This window comes from Staurois parvus, unplaced genomic scaffold (genome assembly GCF_062004578.1).
Source record: "Staurois parvus isolate SC_StPar_1 unplaced genomic scaffold, SC_StPar_1.0 ptg000142l, whole genome shotgun sequence".
Classification (NCBI taxonomy): domain Eukaryota; kingdom Metazoa; phylum Chordata; class Amphibia; order Anura; family Ranidae; genus Staurois; species Staurois parvus.
In genome coordinates, this window is record NW_028317938.1 from 1669692 (window position 1) to 1686930 (window position 17239).

Sequence of the window (17239 nt, forward strand, 5' to 3'; positions counted from 1 at the left end):
GCCTCATGAGTTGTCAGTCCACCCCTGGTAAGAAGTAACTTTTAAAACAATAAAGAGCATATTTATCAAGCAGTGAGTGCTTTGATTGCAGTAGAATCATTCACCTTATATACAAAACCACATTCCCAAGGAAGATGTACCTGCAGTGAATGTTTGATGATTGTCCCAATAACTGTTTTATAAAATGTATATTTGCTAATAGACCTTTTATAAATAAGTTTTCTTCTGTTTTGAAAGATAATTTTATAATGCCATTTTTTTTATTTCTGAATTTTTTTTTTCATAGCCAGCGATCATTGAATACCTAGGAAAGGACAATTTTACAGCTCGAATAATTAAATGATCTAAACTTTATAATTAACATGAATGGAAAAAACTGCGAATGTTTAAAAAAAAAGCAAAAGAAATAACATTTCAACCCTTTCTAAATAGGATTTGAAGTGTGTAAAGCAATAATGAACCATCAGGGTGTATAAAGTGTTCCAGTAGAAAAATGTATGTTTGTATAGCTGGATGGGACATAAGGAAACTGAGCAACAGAAAAGCACGAGCAGGGCAGAAAGTATTCCATCAGCACTACAGTTTGACATCACAAGAGCAATAAAAATGATTGTTTCTAAGGGCTGAAGAAATCTGTATTTGATGTCATTGCTACGCCTCCAAACCTGACATATAAAAGATAGCACTGACATTGCACGCTGACATATGGTCTGAAGATTCCCAATCTATACTTAAAGCAAACAAAACAAGGATAGGTGGGTAAATTATTATACTATTTTGTCTTTTATAATGGTCACATTCCTCATAACTTACTTTATCTTTTCACCACAGAGTTTAATCTACAGCTTCAAGGGCTAAAAGAGCATCAAGGTAATGGACTCTGCTTACTGTTCTTTATTTTATGTTTCACTTATTCTGATACCATAAAAAAAACTGTACAGACAATGCCATAATAGTATGACCTAGGAGTAGGATAAATGTCTTTTTGGATGCAGCAAAAAGACTAGTTGAATGAAAAAAAAAATCATCTATGGCTAGCCTTACAGAGAATATCAAGTACATGCCTCCCAATTTTTTAAATTAGGAATGAGGAACATCCTGGAACTGAAAAACTGCTAAATTGTGCTAACTATGGGGCATGACTTAAAGGATCATGGCTAATCTTACATACAGTATACACTGTCTAAATGCAGATATGTGGCGAGTGCTGATATAGACAGCCGCTAGCACAAAGGACAATGGCAGCAAATCCCACAAAACATATAAAATAAAGTGCAGCACTAAATGATAAATAGCATCATTAGTGCAAAAAAATTAAAAAGGACAATAAAGTGTATATATAATAATAACAATAAAGTGATGAAGTGGTATGATACATAAATAAATGTCCATCCAATAATATAAAAAAAAGTGATGAAAAGTTGATAAAAAATGAAAAAATAAAAAAGTGTCTGTGGTACTACAAGACACAGCACTACCAATGCTGAATATCCAAATAAGTGCTCTAAAATCCAATGAGAGAATCCACCACCGCTTATGGCTATGCACTCACCAAAAAGCTACAGGTATAGTAGCATTAATGCTGATCTCTTAAATGAATACTCAGGGATCCATATACCCAGAAAGGACTTCTCCAATGAGTGCTGGTAAACTCAGATCAGAAAAGGGAATTCTCCGTGGATGCGGGTCTGGTGCGCCATGTCCTGACGTTCTGGGTATATGGATCCCTGAGGATTCATTTAAGAGATCAGCATTAATGCTAATATACCTGTAGCTTTCTGGTGAGTGCATAGCCATACGAGGTGGCGGATTCTCTCACTGGATTTTAGAGCACTTATTTGGATATTCAGCATTGGTATTGCTGTGTCTTGTAGTACCACAGGCACTGGTTTATTTTTTATCAACTTTTCATCACTTTGTTATATTATTGGATGGACATTTATTCAGTATACACTGTATACAGTCTGCTTTACTTGTACCCACATCATATTAGATCAATACTGTGCTATCAACATAAACTTAAGGATCAATAAAAAAAATTCCATCCACATGTGTACACACAGATCCAAAATGAAAAAGTACAGTGTATGTGCTGCTATGTGTGTACACACAGATACAGTCAGGGGATGAGGTGGGGGTGGTAAAGAAATCTTCACATCCAGCTATTGTATTCAGACATTCGCAGCACCAGCAGCTGTCTGAACACTCCAAACGTGACTAAATAGACTGTAGTCGCTGTTCGGCCAACAATTTTCCACCAAGCTCCTTCAATGTTAAAACTGAATTTCGTAAAATTTTGGTCAGCAGAGCCAAACACAGCTCAGATTTTGGACAATTCAGCAGGAATTAGCCAAAATTCGAGCTGTGTAAGGACAGCATTAAGCTTTGGTGCTAGAAATCACAAAGCATGTTAAGAAAATTGACACCTGTATCAATGATCTAAAACTACTTTTATGTTCATCATACACATAGGACATTTTAGTTTGAACAAATCAAGACAATCTACCACCAATACCTGTCTCATGAGTATGAAAATATAAACTCTTGATGGCAAGTTGCTTTGGTTTGTTCAATCATGTTTGCATTTGAAAGCTGATTGAAAGTGCATTTTCTTTCTCTCTCTCTCTGTACATTTTCTCTCAGTTTAAGACCATCTTCAGATTTCTCTGTACCTATTTACATTTTTCATGGCTGTTCATCAAATTTTGTCTCTTTTTATGCATTGCTTAAAGGATTTATTTATTATTGATTTCAGGTACTTATATAGTGCTGTCAATTCACACATTCGCATGCATCCTGGGCCCAAATAAATGCTGTAAAATACATTATTTGGTCCTTTCTTATGCTAAGTGATCCCCCCCGCCCCCAGGGAATGCTTATGGGCCAAATCCAACACTGTCCTCCTATAAGGCCCAGACACACATTCTCAAGCCCAGGAGCTACTGGGCTCCCACTGTTTACCTTCACATTTTCCCAAGCTTTTGTGAGAGTAGGGTCACATACCTAGGTGGTTCCAAAGTTGTCCAGAGAGACATCTAGCTCCCTCTCACACCAGGTATCTTGAGGACCTTCGGGGTCACCTCCTGTTCACCTGCAAAGACTGTTAGTAGAATAGACACATTATTATAAGTGGTCATTCCTGCAGCATCCTTATCACCATTAAGTTCAAAGGGGTTGGGGGTCCACTCCACAGTTACTATGGTATTTTCAGGCTCAGTGCCCTGTTCCTTCCCACTGCATTGCTCCCGAAACAGTGGAAAGTGTCTATCCAGTATTAGAACTTCATGGCAAACAGGTACCCAGCTGGTTTCAAAGGTTACTAGTATTGTGGGGTACTTCATATTATTATTACAGGTACTTATATAGTGCTATCAATTCACCCAGCGCCTTGCATATATATTGTACATTCACATCAGTCCCTAACCCTCAAGGGGTGTACAATCAAAGGTCCCTAACTCACATTCATACACATATTAGGGCCAATTTAGACAGGATCCAATTAACCTACCAGCATGGAGTGTGAGAGGAAACTGGAGCACCCGGAGGACACCCACACAAGCACAGGGAGAACATGCAAACTCCATACAGAAGGCGCCATGGTCAGGAATCAAACCCATGACCCATTTACTGCAAGGCAGACGTGCTAACCACTAAGCCACTGTGCCGCCCCTTTTAACAAAGGATAAGTTCACCTTTTAACAGAAGATAATAAATGCACATTTTTGCAGGTAAAAAAAATAGGCATTTATTATTTTTTGTTTCAAGAACCTCTAAAGCATTGCATCAGCAATCAGCAGATCACTGGTGCCATGCAGGTCTCCCCCTGACCTGTCAGTATATCTGCTTGCTCGTACATCCTGCATGGTCAAGCAGATACTTACTGAGGAAGGCTCAATGAATTACCCCGGTGCTGTGGAGCGCCGAGGTAGTTGATTGAAAACTACAAGCCGACAGCTGCAAAGGCTGCTGGGACTTGTAGTTTTTCCCATTCACAGAATGCTGTGAATGAGTGACGCAGCCGGGCAGGCACAGCCCAGTATGGCCATGTTTTTTAAAAATTTGTGATGTGACAGCTAGTATGGAGGAGAAGCTGGCTGTCACAGCAACGGGGATCGCGGGGAGCAAGGGGTTGCAGGGCGCAGGTCCGATTCTGAATATGGGTGTTACATAACAAAAGGTGAACTTATCCTTTAATACCGAATATCACGCTAATAATATATTATACCTATGTCAATAAATATTGCTATACTTGTGGTCATAAATGCTGATGACAAAATATTTTAGATATATGACTATTTATACAGCTTAACAGGGATGAATGGGCACAAAATCTCTTCCATAACCACTGCTCCATATCATACACTCATTAGAACTACGAGGTCAAAGCAGCTGGAAACAAGTAGTTCTATACTGTGCATCTTGCTATATATATGCCATGAACCAAGAACTGCTCTGAGCGCACAGCTGGCCACATACAGACAGAATGAACAATAATATTATGAAGTTCTCTTCTTATGTATTTTGGTATTATATCTGACAATTTAAAAAAGAAAATCCAGTTTTAACAAATGTCCACATTCATTTAAACTTTGCTATATAATTTTGCCACTATTGAAAGTGGACCAATCTAAAAAATCTTATTTTATACTGATTGAATCAATCAGGAGCACATGTCAGCATTATCAAATGGCACCACCCATTAATATTACTAGCTTTTAATAAAAGGACCTAATTCTTACCATAAAAAAAAAGTCAGATTAATATTTTTTCAAAGCCAATATTCTGCCCCAGGAATATTTCATAATTGACAAAGTACAATTATTTTTAAAGGTTAGATTAAAAGCGATGTATGGCCGTTCACGGCCTCGGCTGTCAATCACTGGGTTCCGGCCGGTGATTACTCGCCGGCACCCGGTGGTCGCCAAGTATTACCGACGGGAGGAGAGAACTGTATGTAAACAATGCAGTTCTCTCCCCTGCCAGCACCTGCACACTGGTTTGTATGGCTCTGCATAGTAGAGCCAGACAAAGCAGTGTGTTTACAGTGACACACACACAGCACATAATGTGAAACAGCACACAGTTAACCCTTTAATTGCCCCAGATGTTAACCCCTTCCTGCCCAGTGCCATTAGTACAGTGTCAGTGCTTTTTATTAGCACTGATCACTGAATTGGTGTCACTGGTGATGTCAGTGACACCAAGTCAGTTTCCCCCCCCAGTGTCAGAATGCCCGCTGTAGTCCCACAGTCCCGCTATAACTTTCACGTAAACCAATTAATTTACATGTATTGGGATTTTTTTTTAGCAAAGACATGTCGCAGAATACATTTTGGCCTAAATGTCTGACAAAATTAGATTTTTACTTTTTTTACTGAACATGTTTAATAGCAAATATTTTCTCAAAATTGTCAGGTTTTTTTTATAGCCAAAAAAATAAAAATGCACAGGCGATCAAATACAACTGAAAAAAAGATCTATTTGTGGAAAAAAAATGGCGTAAATTTCATTTGGGTGCAGCCTTGCATGACCGCACAATTGTCAGTTAAAGTAATGCAGCGCCGTATCGCAAACAATGGCCTGGACAGGCAAGGAGGGGTAAATCCTCTGGAGGGTAAGTGGTTAAATGAAAATGTTATTATACAATTTTTGTGTAGAAATCCATCTCTCCGCCTGCACAAAAGAAAGTTGTTTCTAGGAAATTATCATTATTGCATATGTCTTAGTTATCTGATCTCTTTCTGTTTCAGCAATGGTCTTTCGTGCAGTATTGTCGATTTTACTCATCACATATGGTTTGTGCATGCTGGCAGAGAGGACACAAGGGAGTTTCCTTCATTTTTTCTCACACAGCGATGCTTGTAATATGCAGGTATTATGGCCATATTTGTTACTAAATTATAGATAACAACATATTTCACTTTCATTAGGAAAAAAGGAGGATGTTGTGCAGTATGTGCTAGCTCCATAGATTTACATTCACAAGTCACGAAGTCCTTTTCCCATAGCTTATTCCAACTGTGCTGATATGAAAAGTAATTTAAGAGGGAAATGACAGAGGAAGCGTTGGAAAAAACAGGCAACATATTAATAATTAAACATAGTTTACAAACTGATTTATATAAAGTGTGTTTATAGTAATATTCACTGATATCAGTGCAAACATTTCGCAACCTTGTCATTTGAATTATATTAAAAAATGTGAGGTGAGCTATAATTTTCAACACAGTTGGAACAAGTTGACAAGTAATGCCATGCAATAATTCTGCACTCACGTGCAAGATTCCTTTAGTTGACTAAACAATACTTGATTTTTTGTGCAGCTCCTAGTTTGGTACTTTGATAAAGAAAAGTTTTGAAAATTAGCAGTAACTCATTAATTTCTTAGCACTTTAACCATTTGCCATTTGGCGGCCGGCAAAATGCTTTAGCTTTCTGGGTGGACGCCATTTGGCCTACTCCCAGGCATGCGCAAATCTCGCGCTTACAGAGCCGCACAGCAGCGCGATCTGTCACTGGCCATGTACCTCGGACACGGCCGAAGACAGATCTGAGTATCGGCCCCGTTTCCGGTACCGTGTGACCTGCTGTGACCAATCACAGCTGGTCACATGACAGTTGTATACAATGGATGGCTTCATTCATGCCATCCATTGTATACTAGTGTCTAGCTGTGAATGGTCACAGCGATCACATGCACATGGCATGTGATTAGCTGTGGCCAAATCACAGCTAGACACTAGCTGTGATTTGGCCACAGCTAAGCACAAAAAAAAAAAACCCTTAATGAATCGATGTCATTCAGGTAAATGCTTGCTTATAGCAAAGTAATTCTTTGCTATAAGCAAATTGTGTAAAAAAAAAAATAAATAAATACTGATCGCTTCCCCAAGGTAGTACAATGTTACTGTGGTAACATTGTACTACTTTGGACATAGGGAAATATGAAGAATAAATCTTTAAAAAAAATAAAAAAAATGTAATAAATTAAAAATAATAATAAAAAAAAATATATATATATATGTATTTTTTTTTTCATACTGTCACCAGTCAGTGGCCCTGATCACCGCCATGCCAGTTATATGATGACGCTGTAATGCACTGGTGACAGTATGTAAAAAAAAAATTGTGAAAATAATTTTTTTCATTTTTTCATTTTCCGGAAAATTATGACAAAAAAATACAACTTCAAAAAACTCACCATGCCTCTTATGAAGTACGTCGGACTGTCTACTTTGCAAAAAGGGGTCATTTGGGGGATATCTGTACTGTTCTGACATTTTTGGACCTCAAGAAATTAGATTGGCTGTCAGTACTTCAGGATTGATCAATATTCAGATCTATACCATAGATTGTGAACTCTATAACTTTCCTATAAACTAAAAAATACATCTTAATTTGGGTTATTTTCACCAAAGACATGTAGCAGAATACATCTTGGCCTAAATTTATGAAGAAAAATTATTTATTTGCAAACTTTTATAACAGAAACAAAGAAAAACGTGTTTTTGGTTTTTTTATATTTCGGTCTTTTTTTGTTAATTTAGCAAAAAATAAACCCCGGCAGTGATTAAATACCACCAAAAGAAAGCTCTAGTTGTGTGAAGAAAATGATAAAATTTTAGTTTGGGTAAAATTGCCCGGTATTGAAATGGTTAACTTAGTATATATTCATTTTAATGTTGTATTGGTCAAGCTATCACATTTTTGGTGATTAAAAGTTAAAGTAAAATATGTCTCTGACTAAAAATTTTTCTTTAGTTTTGGATGGAGTAGGGAACACTTGGAATGCATGCCTGTTTTTTTTTCTGTATTTTGTTGGTCAGATTGTCCATCTCTTCCTGTCCTAGTGGCAGCGTTGTCACTGTGGCTGCATGTGATAGGGATTTTTCAGTGGGTACAAAGAAAGCAATAAAAAGCTAACAGGGGTCCTAGCTTCCCCCTTGTCATTCCTTGGAGTACATCATGGGACACAGAGCATCTTCATTAATGCTTATGAACAGAGTTATGCACCACCTATAGGTGATTGGACACTGGCAATAAAAACAAGAGGTCCCCTACTAGCTTTAGCCCCTTCTTCTGTAGGCAAGGCTTCAGTTTTTGCAGCAAGCCATAAACCAGAATACAGCGGGGAGGGATCTCTATGTCCCAGGATGTATTACAAGAAGTGGATTTTATAGGTAAGCCAAAAATTCAGTATTGTTTATCATGGCACACAGAGCAAGTTGATTAATCTTTGCTCTCAGGGATGTCCGAAAGTACCCTGAAGAGGTACAAAGAAAAAGTCCAAATGGTGATCTTGACAGTCAACTACAGGTAACTCGAATAGTTAATAGCACGAACCACATCCAAGTGTAAAAAGCCTTGTCATCTGTGGCCTGAGACCTAGGACAAAAGGAAGGTAATACAATGTCCTGGTTGAGATGGTAGGTTGAAATCACCTTAGGAAAAAAAAGATGGCTGAGGGTGAAGAACCAGCCTACAATGGAGGAGTGCAAGGAAAGGCTCCTTTTAGGAAAGAACAGCCAGTTATAAGACCTTATGAACCAAAATGATTGTAACCAGAAACACAATCTTTCATGTCAAAAGGACAAAAGGGAAGAGCTTGAATGGGTTCAAACAGAGGTTTTTTTTCTTTATCAGAATGAAGCAAATTGAGATCCCATGGGAAAGATGTCAGTCTGGCCGGAGTACAATACTTGTCACACACTGTACAAAGATGGCCAGCTCCGAAATCTGCCCCTTGATCATGCCCCTGTTTGAGGAAAAAAAGATAATGAAAATTCTGAGCAAAGAAATATAAGATTTGAGATATGACTCCAGAGAGAGAGATATCATTTTACCCCTGTACAAATCATTAGTAAGACCTCATGTGGAATATGCAGTTCAGTTTTGGGCACCAGTTCACAAAAAGAACATTGGGGAAATGGAGAAAGTACAGAGAAGGGCAACCAAACTGATAAGAGGCATGGAGGAGCTCAGCTATGAAGAAAGATTAGAGGAACTGAATTTATTCTCTCTTGAGAAGAGTAGATTAAGGGGGGATATGATCAACATGTAGAAATGCATCAGTGGTTCATATAGTGAACTCAGTGTAGAGTTATTCACCCTGAGGTCATCACAGAAGACAAGGGGACACTCTTTACGTCTAGAGGAAAAGAGATTTAATCTCCAAATACGGAAAGGTTTCTTCACAGTAAGAGCTGTGAAAATGTGGAATAGATTCCCTCAAGATTTGGTTCTGGCCAACTCAGTGGGTTGCTTTAAAAAAAGGCCTGGATTATTTCCTAGATACACATATTAAAACTGGATACTAACATGTATAGGTAAAGTTGATCCAGGGCATATCCAATTGCCTCTCGGGGGATCAGGAAGGACTTTTTTTTCCCTGCAGGAGCAAATTTGATTATGCTTTGCTGGGTTTTTTTGCCTTCCTCTTGATCAACTGTGGGTATAGGATTATAACTTTTTTTTTGTTGAACTGGGTGGACTTTTGTCTTTTTTCAGCCAGATTAACTATGTAAGATTTCCATGTCCTATAGTAAATTTTCCTCAAAATGGTCTACCTGGCTCTCAAATAAGTAGGAATAACAGACACTGGCAAAGCGAAGCTGAAGCCCTGCCTTCAGGGGAGGGGTTATACCTAGGAGGGGACTTCCTGTCTTTTTTGCCAGTGTCCAGTCACCTGTAGATGGTGCATAACCCTGTTAGTATTAATGAAGCTGCTCTGAGTCATGTGATATTCAAGAAAGAAATGTGTTTTTAGTGTTATTTTGTCTGTTACAGATATCAGTCACTTCTTGATGCAGGGTAAAAAAAAAAAGTTTTAATTTTACTTTTACTAGTACTTACTCCCTATATAAAATCCTGCAACTAAAAAAATATTCTCAGTACAAAACATATCTATATATGCATACTCTCAGTTCCCTGTAGTCAGCTAATAACCCCATGTATGGGCTGCACTTAAATCTCAAGCAGCATTATTATCCCTGCCTGAGCTCTCCTCTGCTGGACTACAATACCTTTCCCTTATGGTATGGAGATGGATGGAGGGCTGATACTACTGCTTGGAATTTCACAGCATCAGAGGTAGTTTTGCTAGATTATGAAGTATGACATTCTGAAAATGGAAATGAGAACTATTCCTTAGCACATTCACATAATGTCTTCAAACTATAACAACTAATGTCTTTTCTTGTAAAGGCAGCAACCACTCCAATTTAAATTAATGTATTGATTTTGCCATCACATAAGGTGAGATATGTGTTAGCATGATCTGTGATTGATCCATGGACCATTAATCTGTATGGTAAATGGACCATCTTTACTGATGCATAGTTGATTGAGAAAATCCCTGATGAACATGAACACAGAGTGAATGCGCTATGTATCCCTTTTTTGGTCTGTGAAGCAGAAATAAAATGGCATATTGAAAAGATTAAAAGTTTGGAAAAAAAACAGTAAAATGGAGAAATCTCTATCAACTACTTAGACTCCAGAACACATTTTCTCTGATGTGAATACAATAAATCTATTAGTTGTTATGTTTATATGGATATCATAGGAGCCTATAAGTGTATATGCAATTTTACAGTCTGAATCTACAGTGTACACGCAATGTGTTTTTGCATATTGCAGCTGAGCTGTGCGCACATTTTTAATTTCAACCCAACTCATTACCTTAGCTTTATAGTACACCTCCCAATACACCTGGGAATTTAACATTAAGAATGTGATTACAGAGGGAACAATAAAAAATATATACAGGGTATTACCATGACATCAAATTCTAAGAACAATGGATTTTTTAAAGATAGAGCACAGCAAAAGTTGTTCACTTCAGACTCTGTCTCTCTTAGCTGAACAGATTAGGCTGGAAGATAAATTAAAGGGCCACTGTAAATCTGAGCTTGAGCTACTGAGCTCCGTAAATATATTTTATAACACAGAAGCCAAGCTTATACCTGAAATAGAAAGTTTGCCCAGTATTAGGCTCAGGAAATGGAAGGGGGCAAGTTAACTTTTACAAGAAAAATAATTTACAATTTCAGCTGCCTCTATCTTCATGATCTGCTTATTGTTTTGACATGTGGCTCTAATTGGAGGTAAATTCTTCTAATGCATTGATTTTCCTTTTGATTGCTGCTGCAGAAGGGGGGTTCATGCAAAAAGTTTTTGCAACAGAGATCAGAAGGAGGAGATCTACGCGGTGTTGGAGATCTGGAAGAAGAAGATGTCATAAAGGTAGGATAGCAGATATACATGTTATATAACGCTTAGGCAAAAAATATACATATTATATAACACTTAGACAAAAAAACTGTTCACATTCGAAATGAGTTTCCTGTTCTGATCCTAATCTTTAAGAAAAAAAGGCATTCAGTGCCTGTGCGTGCTCCCTGGGAGCGCACAGCACCGCGATCCGGTGTCCACTGTGTCCTCCGGGCACAGCGGAACACCAATCACTGTACGGGACCTCTGTGTGAGGTCCCGATTCATGTGATCCCCATTTGGCCAATCAGTGATCACATAAATAGTAGTAAACAAGATGTCACTCCCTGACATCATTGCTTACTACTTGTGAAATCTGTGAATGATCACATGGTACAAGGCTATTCACAACAGCCTTGTACCATGTGACAAGCTGTGACTAATCATAGTTCTCATAGTATTTCTCAATGGCTGCAAGAATGCAGCCAGAGAGAAGGAGAAATGATTGCTTTTACAGCCTTGGGTATGGGTATAAAAGCAATCAGTGTAAAAAAAGAAAAAAAATCTTCATCACCCCCCACAAGTAGTACAGTGTCATTATGGTGACACTGTACTGCTAGGGTGATGGTATGTTAAAAAAACACACATGATAATAATATAAAAAATAAAATAAAAATGTAAAAATTAATTTGAAAAATTATAATTTTTGGTTATAAACTAACTTGGGTTATTTTTTTTTTACTAAAAAGATAACTGAATACATTTTGGCCAACATTTATGAAGAAAGATTATTTATTTGCAAAATTGTATAAGAAAAACACTTTTTTTTCAAAATGTTTGGACTTTTTCATTTATATAGAAAAAAAATTAAAATCCAAGTGGTGAATAAATACCACCAAAATAAAGTTTTATCCGTCTCAAAAAAAAGCTAAAAAATTCATATTGGTACAGTGTTGCATGACCGCGCAATTGTCATCCAAAGTGTGATAGCACTAAAAGCTGAAAATTGGCCTAGACAGGAAGGGGGTGAAAGTGTCCGGAATTGGTTAAAATGTGGTAAGTCTAATTTCTGTCTGGCACTCAAGGTAAGGACAGACCTTTTGAACTATGTCAAGTTAGTATTCATGTGTACTCACAGTGTAACTGTGACTTGAACTGAAATTCTCAAAAAAGGACCTTGCCCTTTTCAACTTAATCATACTCTCCATTTTTTTTTTGGTGGGGCAGGGTTTCTTTTAAAATATAGTTACAGCTTTAAGCCTATGCTTCTCAGCACTCATGCAGTGTGAATGCAGAAACAGAATTTTCTATTCAATTTATTGTAAATTCTTTTTAATTCCTACAAAGGGAGGGCTGCAATTTTACAGAAGTGTATTAAAAAACAGTACCGTGTAAGGAAATTTCTGTCTTCTGAAAGTGAAGAGTACTTGTACTTTGCCTGCAAACAAATTGTACACTTCATGCTGCCCCATTAAAAATAATGGTTATGCAAAGTTCAGAGGGTTGAAAAGCATCTGACAGTGATGACATAAAAACACAGATTCAAACCTTTATGAATTAGAGAAGATTTGAAAAAAAAAATCCAAGCTGTGGAGGGATTTCTAAATATTCTGAAAGGGCTAAAAAGTGTATAACCAGTAAGTAGTGAAGAGACTGGGATCTAGGTCCAAGGTACACTATATTGCCAAAAGTATTGGGACGCCTGCCTTTACACACACTTGATCTTTAATGGCATCCCTGTCTTAGTCTGTAGGGTTCAATATTGAGTTGGCCCACCCTTTGCAGCTTCAACTCTTCTGGGAAGGCTGCCCACAAGGTTTAGGAGTGTGTCTATGGGAATGTTTGACTATTCTTCCAGAAGCGCATTTGTGAGGTCAGGTACTGGTGTTGGATGAGAAGGCCTGGCTCACAGTCTCTGCTCTAATTCATCCCAAAGGGGTTCAGTCAGGTTGCAGGCCAGTCAAGTTCCTCCACCCCAAACTCACTCATCCATGTCTTTATGGACCTTGCTTTGTGCACTGTGTGCAGTCATAATCAAGCAGGAAGGAGCCATCCCCAAACTGTTCCCACAAAGTTGGGAGCATGAAATTGTCCAAAATGTCTTGGTATGCTGATGCCTTAAGAGTTCCCTTCACTGGAACTAAGGGGCCAAGCCCAACCCCTGAAAACAGCCCCGCACCATAATCCCCCTCCACCAAACTTTACACTTCGCACAATGCAGTCAGGCAAGTATTGTTCTCCTGACAACTGCCAAACCCAGACAGAGAAGAGTGATTAGTCTCTCCAGAAAACATGTCTCCACTGCTCTAGAGTCCAATGGCGGCGTGCTTTACACCACTGCATCTGACACCTTGCATTGCATTTGGTGATGTTTGGGCAGCACAGTGGCTAAATGGTTAGCACTTCTGCCTGGCAGTACTAGGGTCGTTGGTTCGAATCCCAACCACGGCACCACCTGCCTGGAGTTTGTATGTTGTGCCTGCATGGGTTTCCTTTGGGTACTCTGGTTTCCTCCCACACTCCAATGGACTGATGTGAATTTACAATATATATAGTATATGTAAAGAGCTGCGTAAATTGACAGCGCTATATAAGTACCTGTAATAATAAATAAATGTAAAGCTTGGATGCAGCTGCTCAGCCATGGAAACCCATTCCATGAAGCTCTCTACACACCTTTGTTGTGCTAATCTGAAGGCCACATAAAGTTTTGAGGTCTTTAGCTATTGACTGTGCAGACAGTTGGTGACTTCTGCGCACTGTGCACTTCAGCATGCGCTGACCCCGCTCTGTTATTTTACGTGACTGTTGCAGTCTGTCATTTCACAAGTTGCTGTTGTTTCCAGTTGCTCCCACTCTGTTATAATACCACTAACATTTGACTGTGGAATATTTAGTAGCAAGGAAATTTCACAGATGGCAACCCATCATGGTAAAATGCTTGAATTCACTGCACTCTGGAGAGCGACCCATTCTTTCACTAATGTTTGTAGAGGCAGTCTGCATGTCTAGGTGATTGATTTTATACATCTGTGGCCATGGAGGTGATTTGAACACCTGAATCCAATGATTTGGAGGGGTGTCCCAATACTTTTGGCAATATAGTGTATATCTATGAGTGGCATAGAAAGTTTGTAAGCTCAAAATTCTAATAACATTTAGGAGTTTTTTCGATATTGTCAGACCCAGACATTTAGGTTCTCTAGGATAATCCATCTTGGATATGCTGGAGTTGGTGTAATCAGAAGGTCTGTGAACTGCTGAAGGAATAGCAGACCTTTTGCTGGAGAATGGTTGATCAGTAGGGTTTTCATTGTGGGATCCACCTGCATCTGTGCTATTGCCCAGGCTTTGCTGCTTTGAGATGTCATTAAACAATTTCATGGTCCAGTGCACAGGGCAAATTGTCAGACAGCATCTGGTAGGTCAGACTTACCGAGAAGTGACAGGGTGCAAAGGCCAGAATAGCTGTCCTTTCATGTGTTACCTGTTGTTTTACAGTACTTTGATTTTAAGGCTTGAAAAAACTCTTTGGTCAAAAAGCGTAGCTTTGCAGAGTAATAGTACTTTTGGCCAGTTTTCTTTTAAAAAATGTCAAATGTAAACCTTTGTAATAAATATGAGAACCTTAATTTTATTTATGATTGTTTATAATTATGACCATTATACCGTATGTATCAGTTCTATACAGCATGTCAATATATTACATATAAAGGAGTTTATGTTTCAAAAATGTTTAAACAATGTTTTTTCGTCCACTTGTTATCAGTTAAAGGCCCCTGCTGAGCTTGAGCTTAGGCTGGACACACAACAGATCGATAACTACAGAAATTTTGTCGAAGACATTTTTGGTGGAGAAGCTCAAAAATCTTAATGTACTATTTGATCATCTGCACCTTGATTAAACCACAGGATAAAAATGAAACCTATTTCATTTTAGATAAGCAAAGTGAATAAATATATGGAACATATGCATTTGTGTGTTTCTTTGAATGGAAAACCAAATACATACACATTTCCTTACAACTCTACATTACTTGATATGTGATATAATTTCAAAATGTACTTAACTATATAAAAAAAGACCAATTTTGTTTCCATAGAAATGGCAGTACTCTCACATGAGTGATATGGTGACATTTTGTAGTCATGGAGGTAAATGATAAATGATTTTATCAGGAAAGAGAAAGATATTTTTACAGATGAGGGAAAGATATTATATTAAAGTTAACCTTACGTTATCAGATGGTAAATATTTTATTATGTTTATTTGTTGTTGTCTTAAATTAAATCAATTTGGCATGTTTCCTTCCATATAAATATTCATCGGTTCTTTTCAGTTTATCGTTTTTGGCTATTAACCAGCTATAAACCATTCTATCTTCAGAGTGGAAGATAAACTTTAGTGACATCTGAACTTGCCGAACTTTCTTGAAAGCGACTTCTGGTAACCACTGATAATCCTGACCTGCTGACTTTTAAGGCACATTTACACCAGGATGCACGTTATAAGCTCCCATTCACACATGTGTTTTTTTAGCTTGCTTCCCTGCACTTGATTACACCTCAGCATGCAGAATACCATTATTTCTAATTGTCCCTGTTCAAAAGTTCAACCCTACACTTACAGCAGCGTTTATCAACCAGGGTTCTGTGAATCATCTTGATCCTCCAGAGGTTGCTAGGGGTTCCTTAACCACTTCCTGACCGGCCGTTGTATATAAACGGCCGGACGGTGGCAGTGCAGGGTCGGGTGGCCGTTTATAAACGGCCTCCCCGCACCCTGCATGTGCGCGCTCCCTGGCAGCGTGCAGCACCGTGATCCACGATCCGCGATCAGCGATCACATGCAAAGAAGTAAGCAAGATGTCACTTGTGATATTATTGCTTACTACGTGTGAAATCTGTGAATGATCACAGAGGTCACATGGTACAAGGCTATTCACAACAGCCTTGTACCATGTGACAAGCTGTGACCAATCACTGCTCACTCAGTACTTCTCAATGACTGCAAGAATGCAGACAGAGAGAAAGAGAAATGATTGCTTTTACATCCTATATGGGTGTAAAAGCAATCAGTGTAAAAAAAAAAAAAAAATCTTCATCACCCCCCACAAGTAGTACAGTGTCACCATGGTGACACTGTACTGCTAGGGTGACAGTATGTAAAAAAAAAATTAAATAAAAAATAATAATATAAAAAAATAAAATAAAAATGTAAAAAAAATGTTTATAAATTATCATTTTTGGTCATAAAATAATTTGGATTTTTTTTTTACTAAAAAGATAACGGAATATTTTTTTTTTAAAAGACTTATGATTAAATATTATTTATTTGCAAAATTTTATAAAAAAAACACTTTTTTTCAAAAATTTTGGACTTTTTCATTTACATAGCAAAAAAAAAAAAAATCCCAGCGGTGAATAAATACCACCAAAATAAAGCTTTATCTGTCTCAAAAAAATGGTAAAAAATTAATTTGGGTACAGTGTTGCATGACCGTGCAATTGTCATTCAAAGTGTGATAGCGCTGAAAGCTGAAAATTGCCCTGGTCAGGAAGGGGGTAAAAGTGTCCGGTCTGGAAGTGGTTAAGGAATGAGCAATGTCTGCCTTTCAAATAAGTAACTGCTGACAACAATGATCTTTTTGCCATTGTGGGAACTCGCTTCTAGTGGTAGAGCTTCTTCAAAGCACAAAGCAACTCGCTTCTTTTTAAGGGCCTTTTTGCCCAATTTTATTTAAAGAATGTCCAACAAAAATGCTTCCCACGCAGGGGTATCCACCATCAATCAAATTAACAGTATTCAGCCTCCTGGCTTGTACACAGTTTTAACTCTGTCTCCTGCAGAGTCTTCCCAAAATATGGCACTAGCACACAGCTAGTCTGGCTTCCACCTGACTCCAAGGCAGAGACCTCCCGTCTGCCGGGGTGGAGCCCTCCTGACTCCTGTCTGCCGGGGTGGAGCTCAGAATCATGGCCTGGCCTCCACAAAAAGGCCTGCACACACCTGTGCAATCAGCGCACT

The 17239-nt window shown here is 38.2% G+C and overlaps 1 protein-coding gene across 1 annotated transcript; it reads left to right on the forward strand.

Annotated features, from left to right (window-relative positions):
* Positions 1–716: 716 nt before the first annotated feature.
* On the forward strand, positions 717–15182 carry MLN (motilin). The gene is made up of 5 exons (XM_089673604.1): positions 717–755; positions 832–870; positions 5751–5872; positions 11152–11244; positions 14981–15182. The coding sequence occupies exons 3-5, from the start codon at positions 5753–5755 to the stop codon at positions 15083–15085; spliced, it is 318 nt and encodes a 105-aa protein (XP_089529730.1). The 5' UTR covers positions 717–755; positions 832–870; positions 5751–5752; the 3' UTR covers positions 15086–15182.
* The last annotated feature ends 2057 nt before the right edge of the window (positions 15183–17239 follow it).

Excerpts from the sequence above, each read along its gene's own strand:
- MLN (XM_089673604.1), top strand. The coding sequence starts at position 5,753 with ATGGTCTTTCGTGCAGTATTGTCGATTTTACTCATCACATATGGTTTG. Across the intron at positions 5,873-11,151 it reads GCGATGCTTGTAATATGCAG|AAGGGGGGTTCATGCAAAAA; the intron begins GTATTATGGCCA and ends TTGCTGCTGCAG. Across the intron at positions 11,245-14,980 it reads AAGAAGAAGATGTCATAAAG|TTAAAGGCCCCTGCTGAGCT; the intron begins GTAGGATAGCAG and ends ACTTGTTATCAG.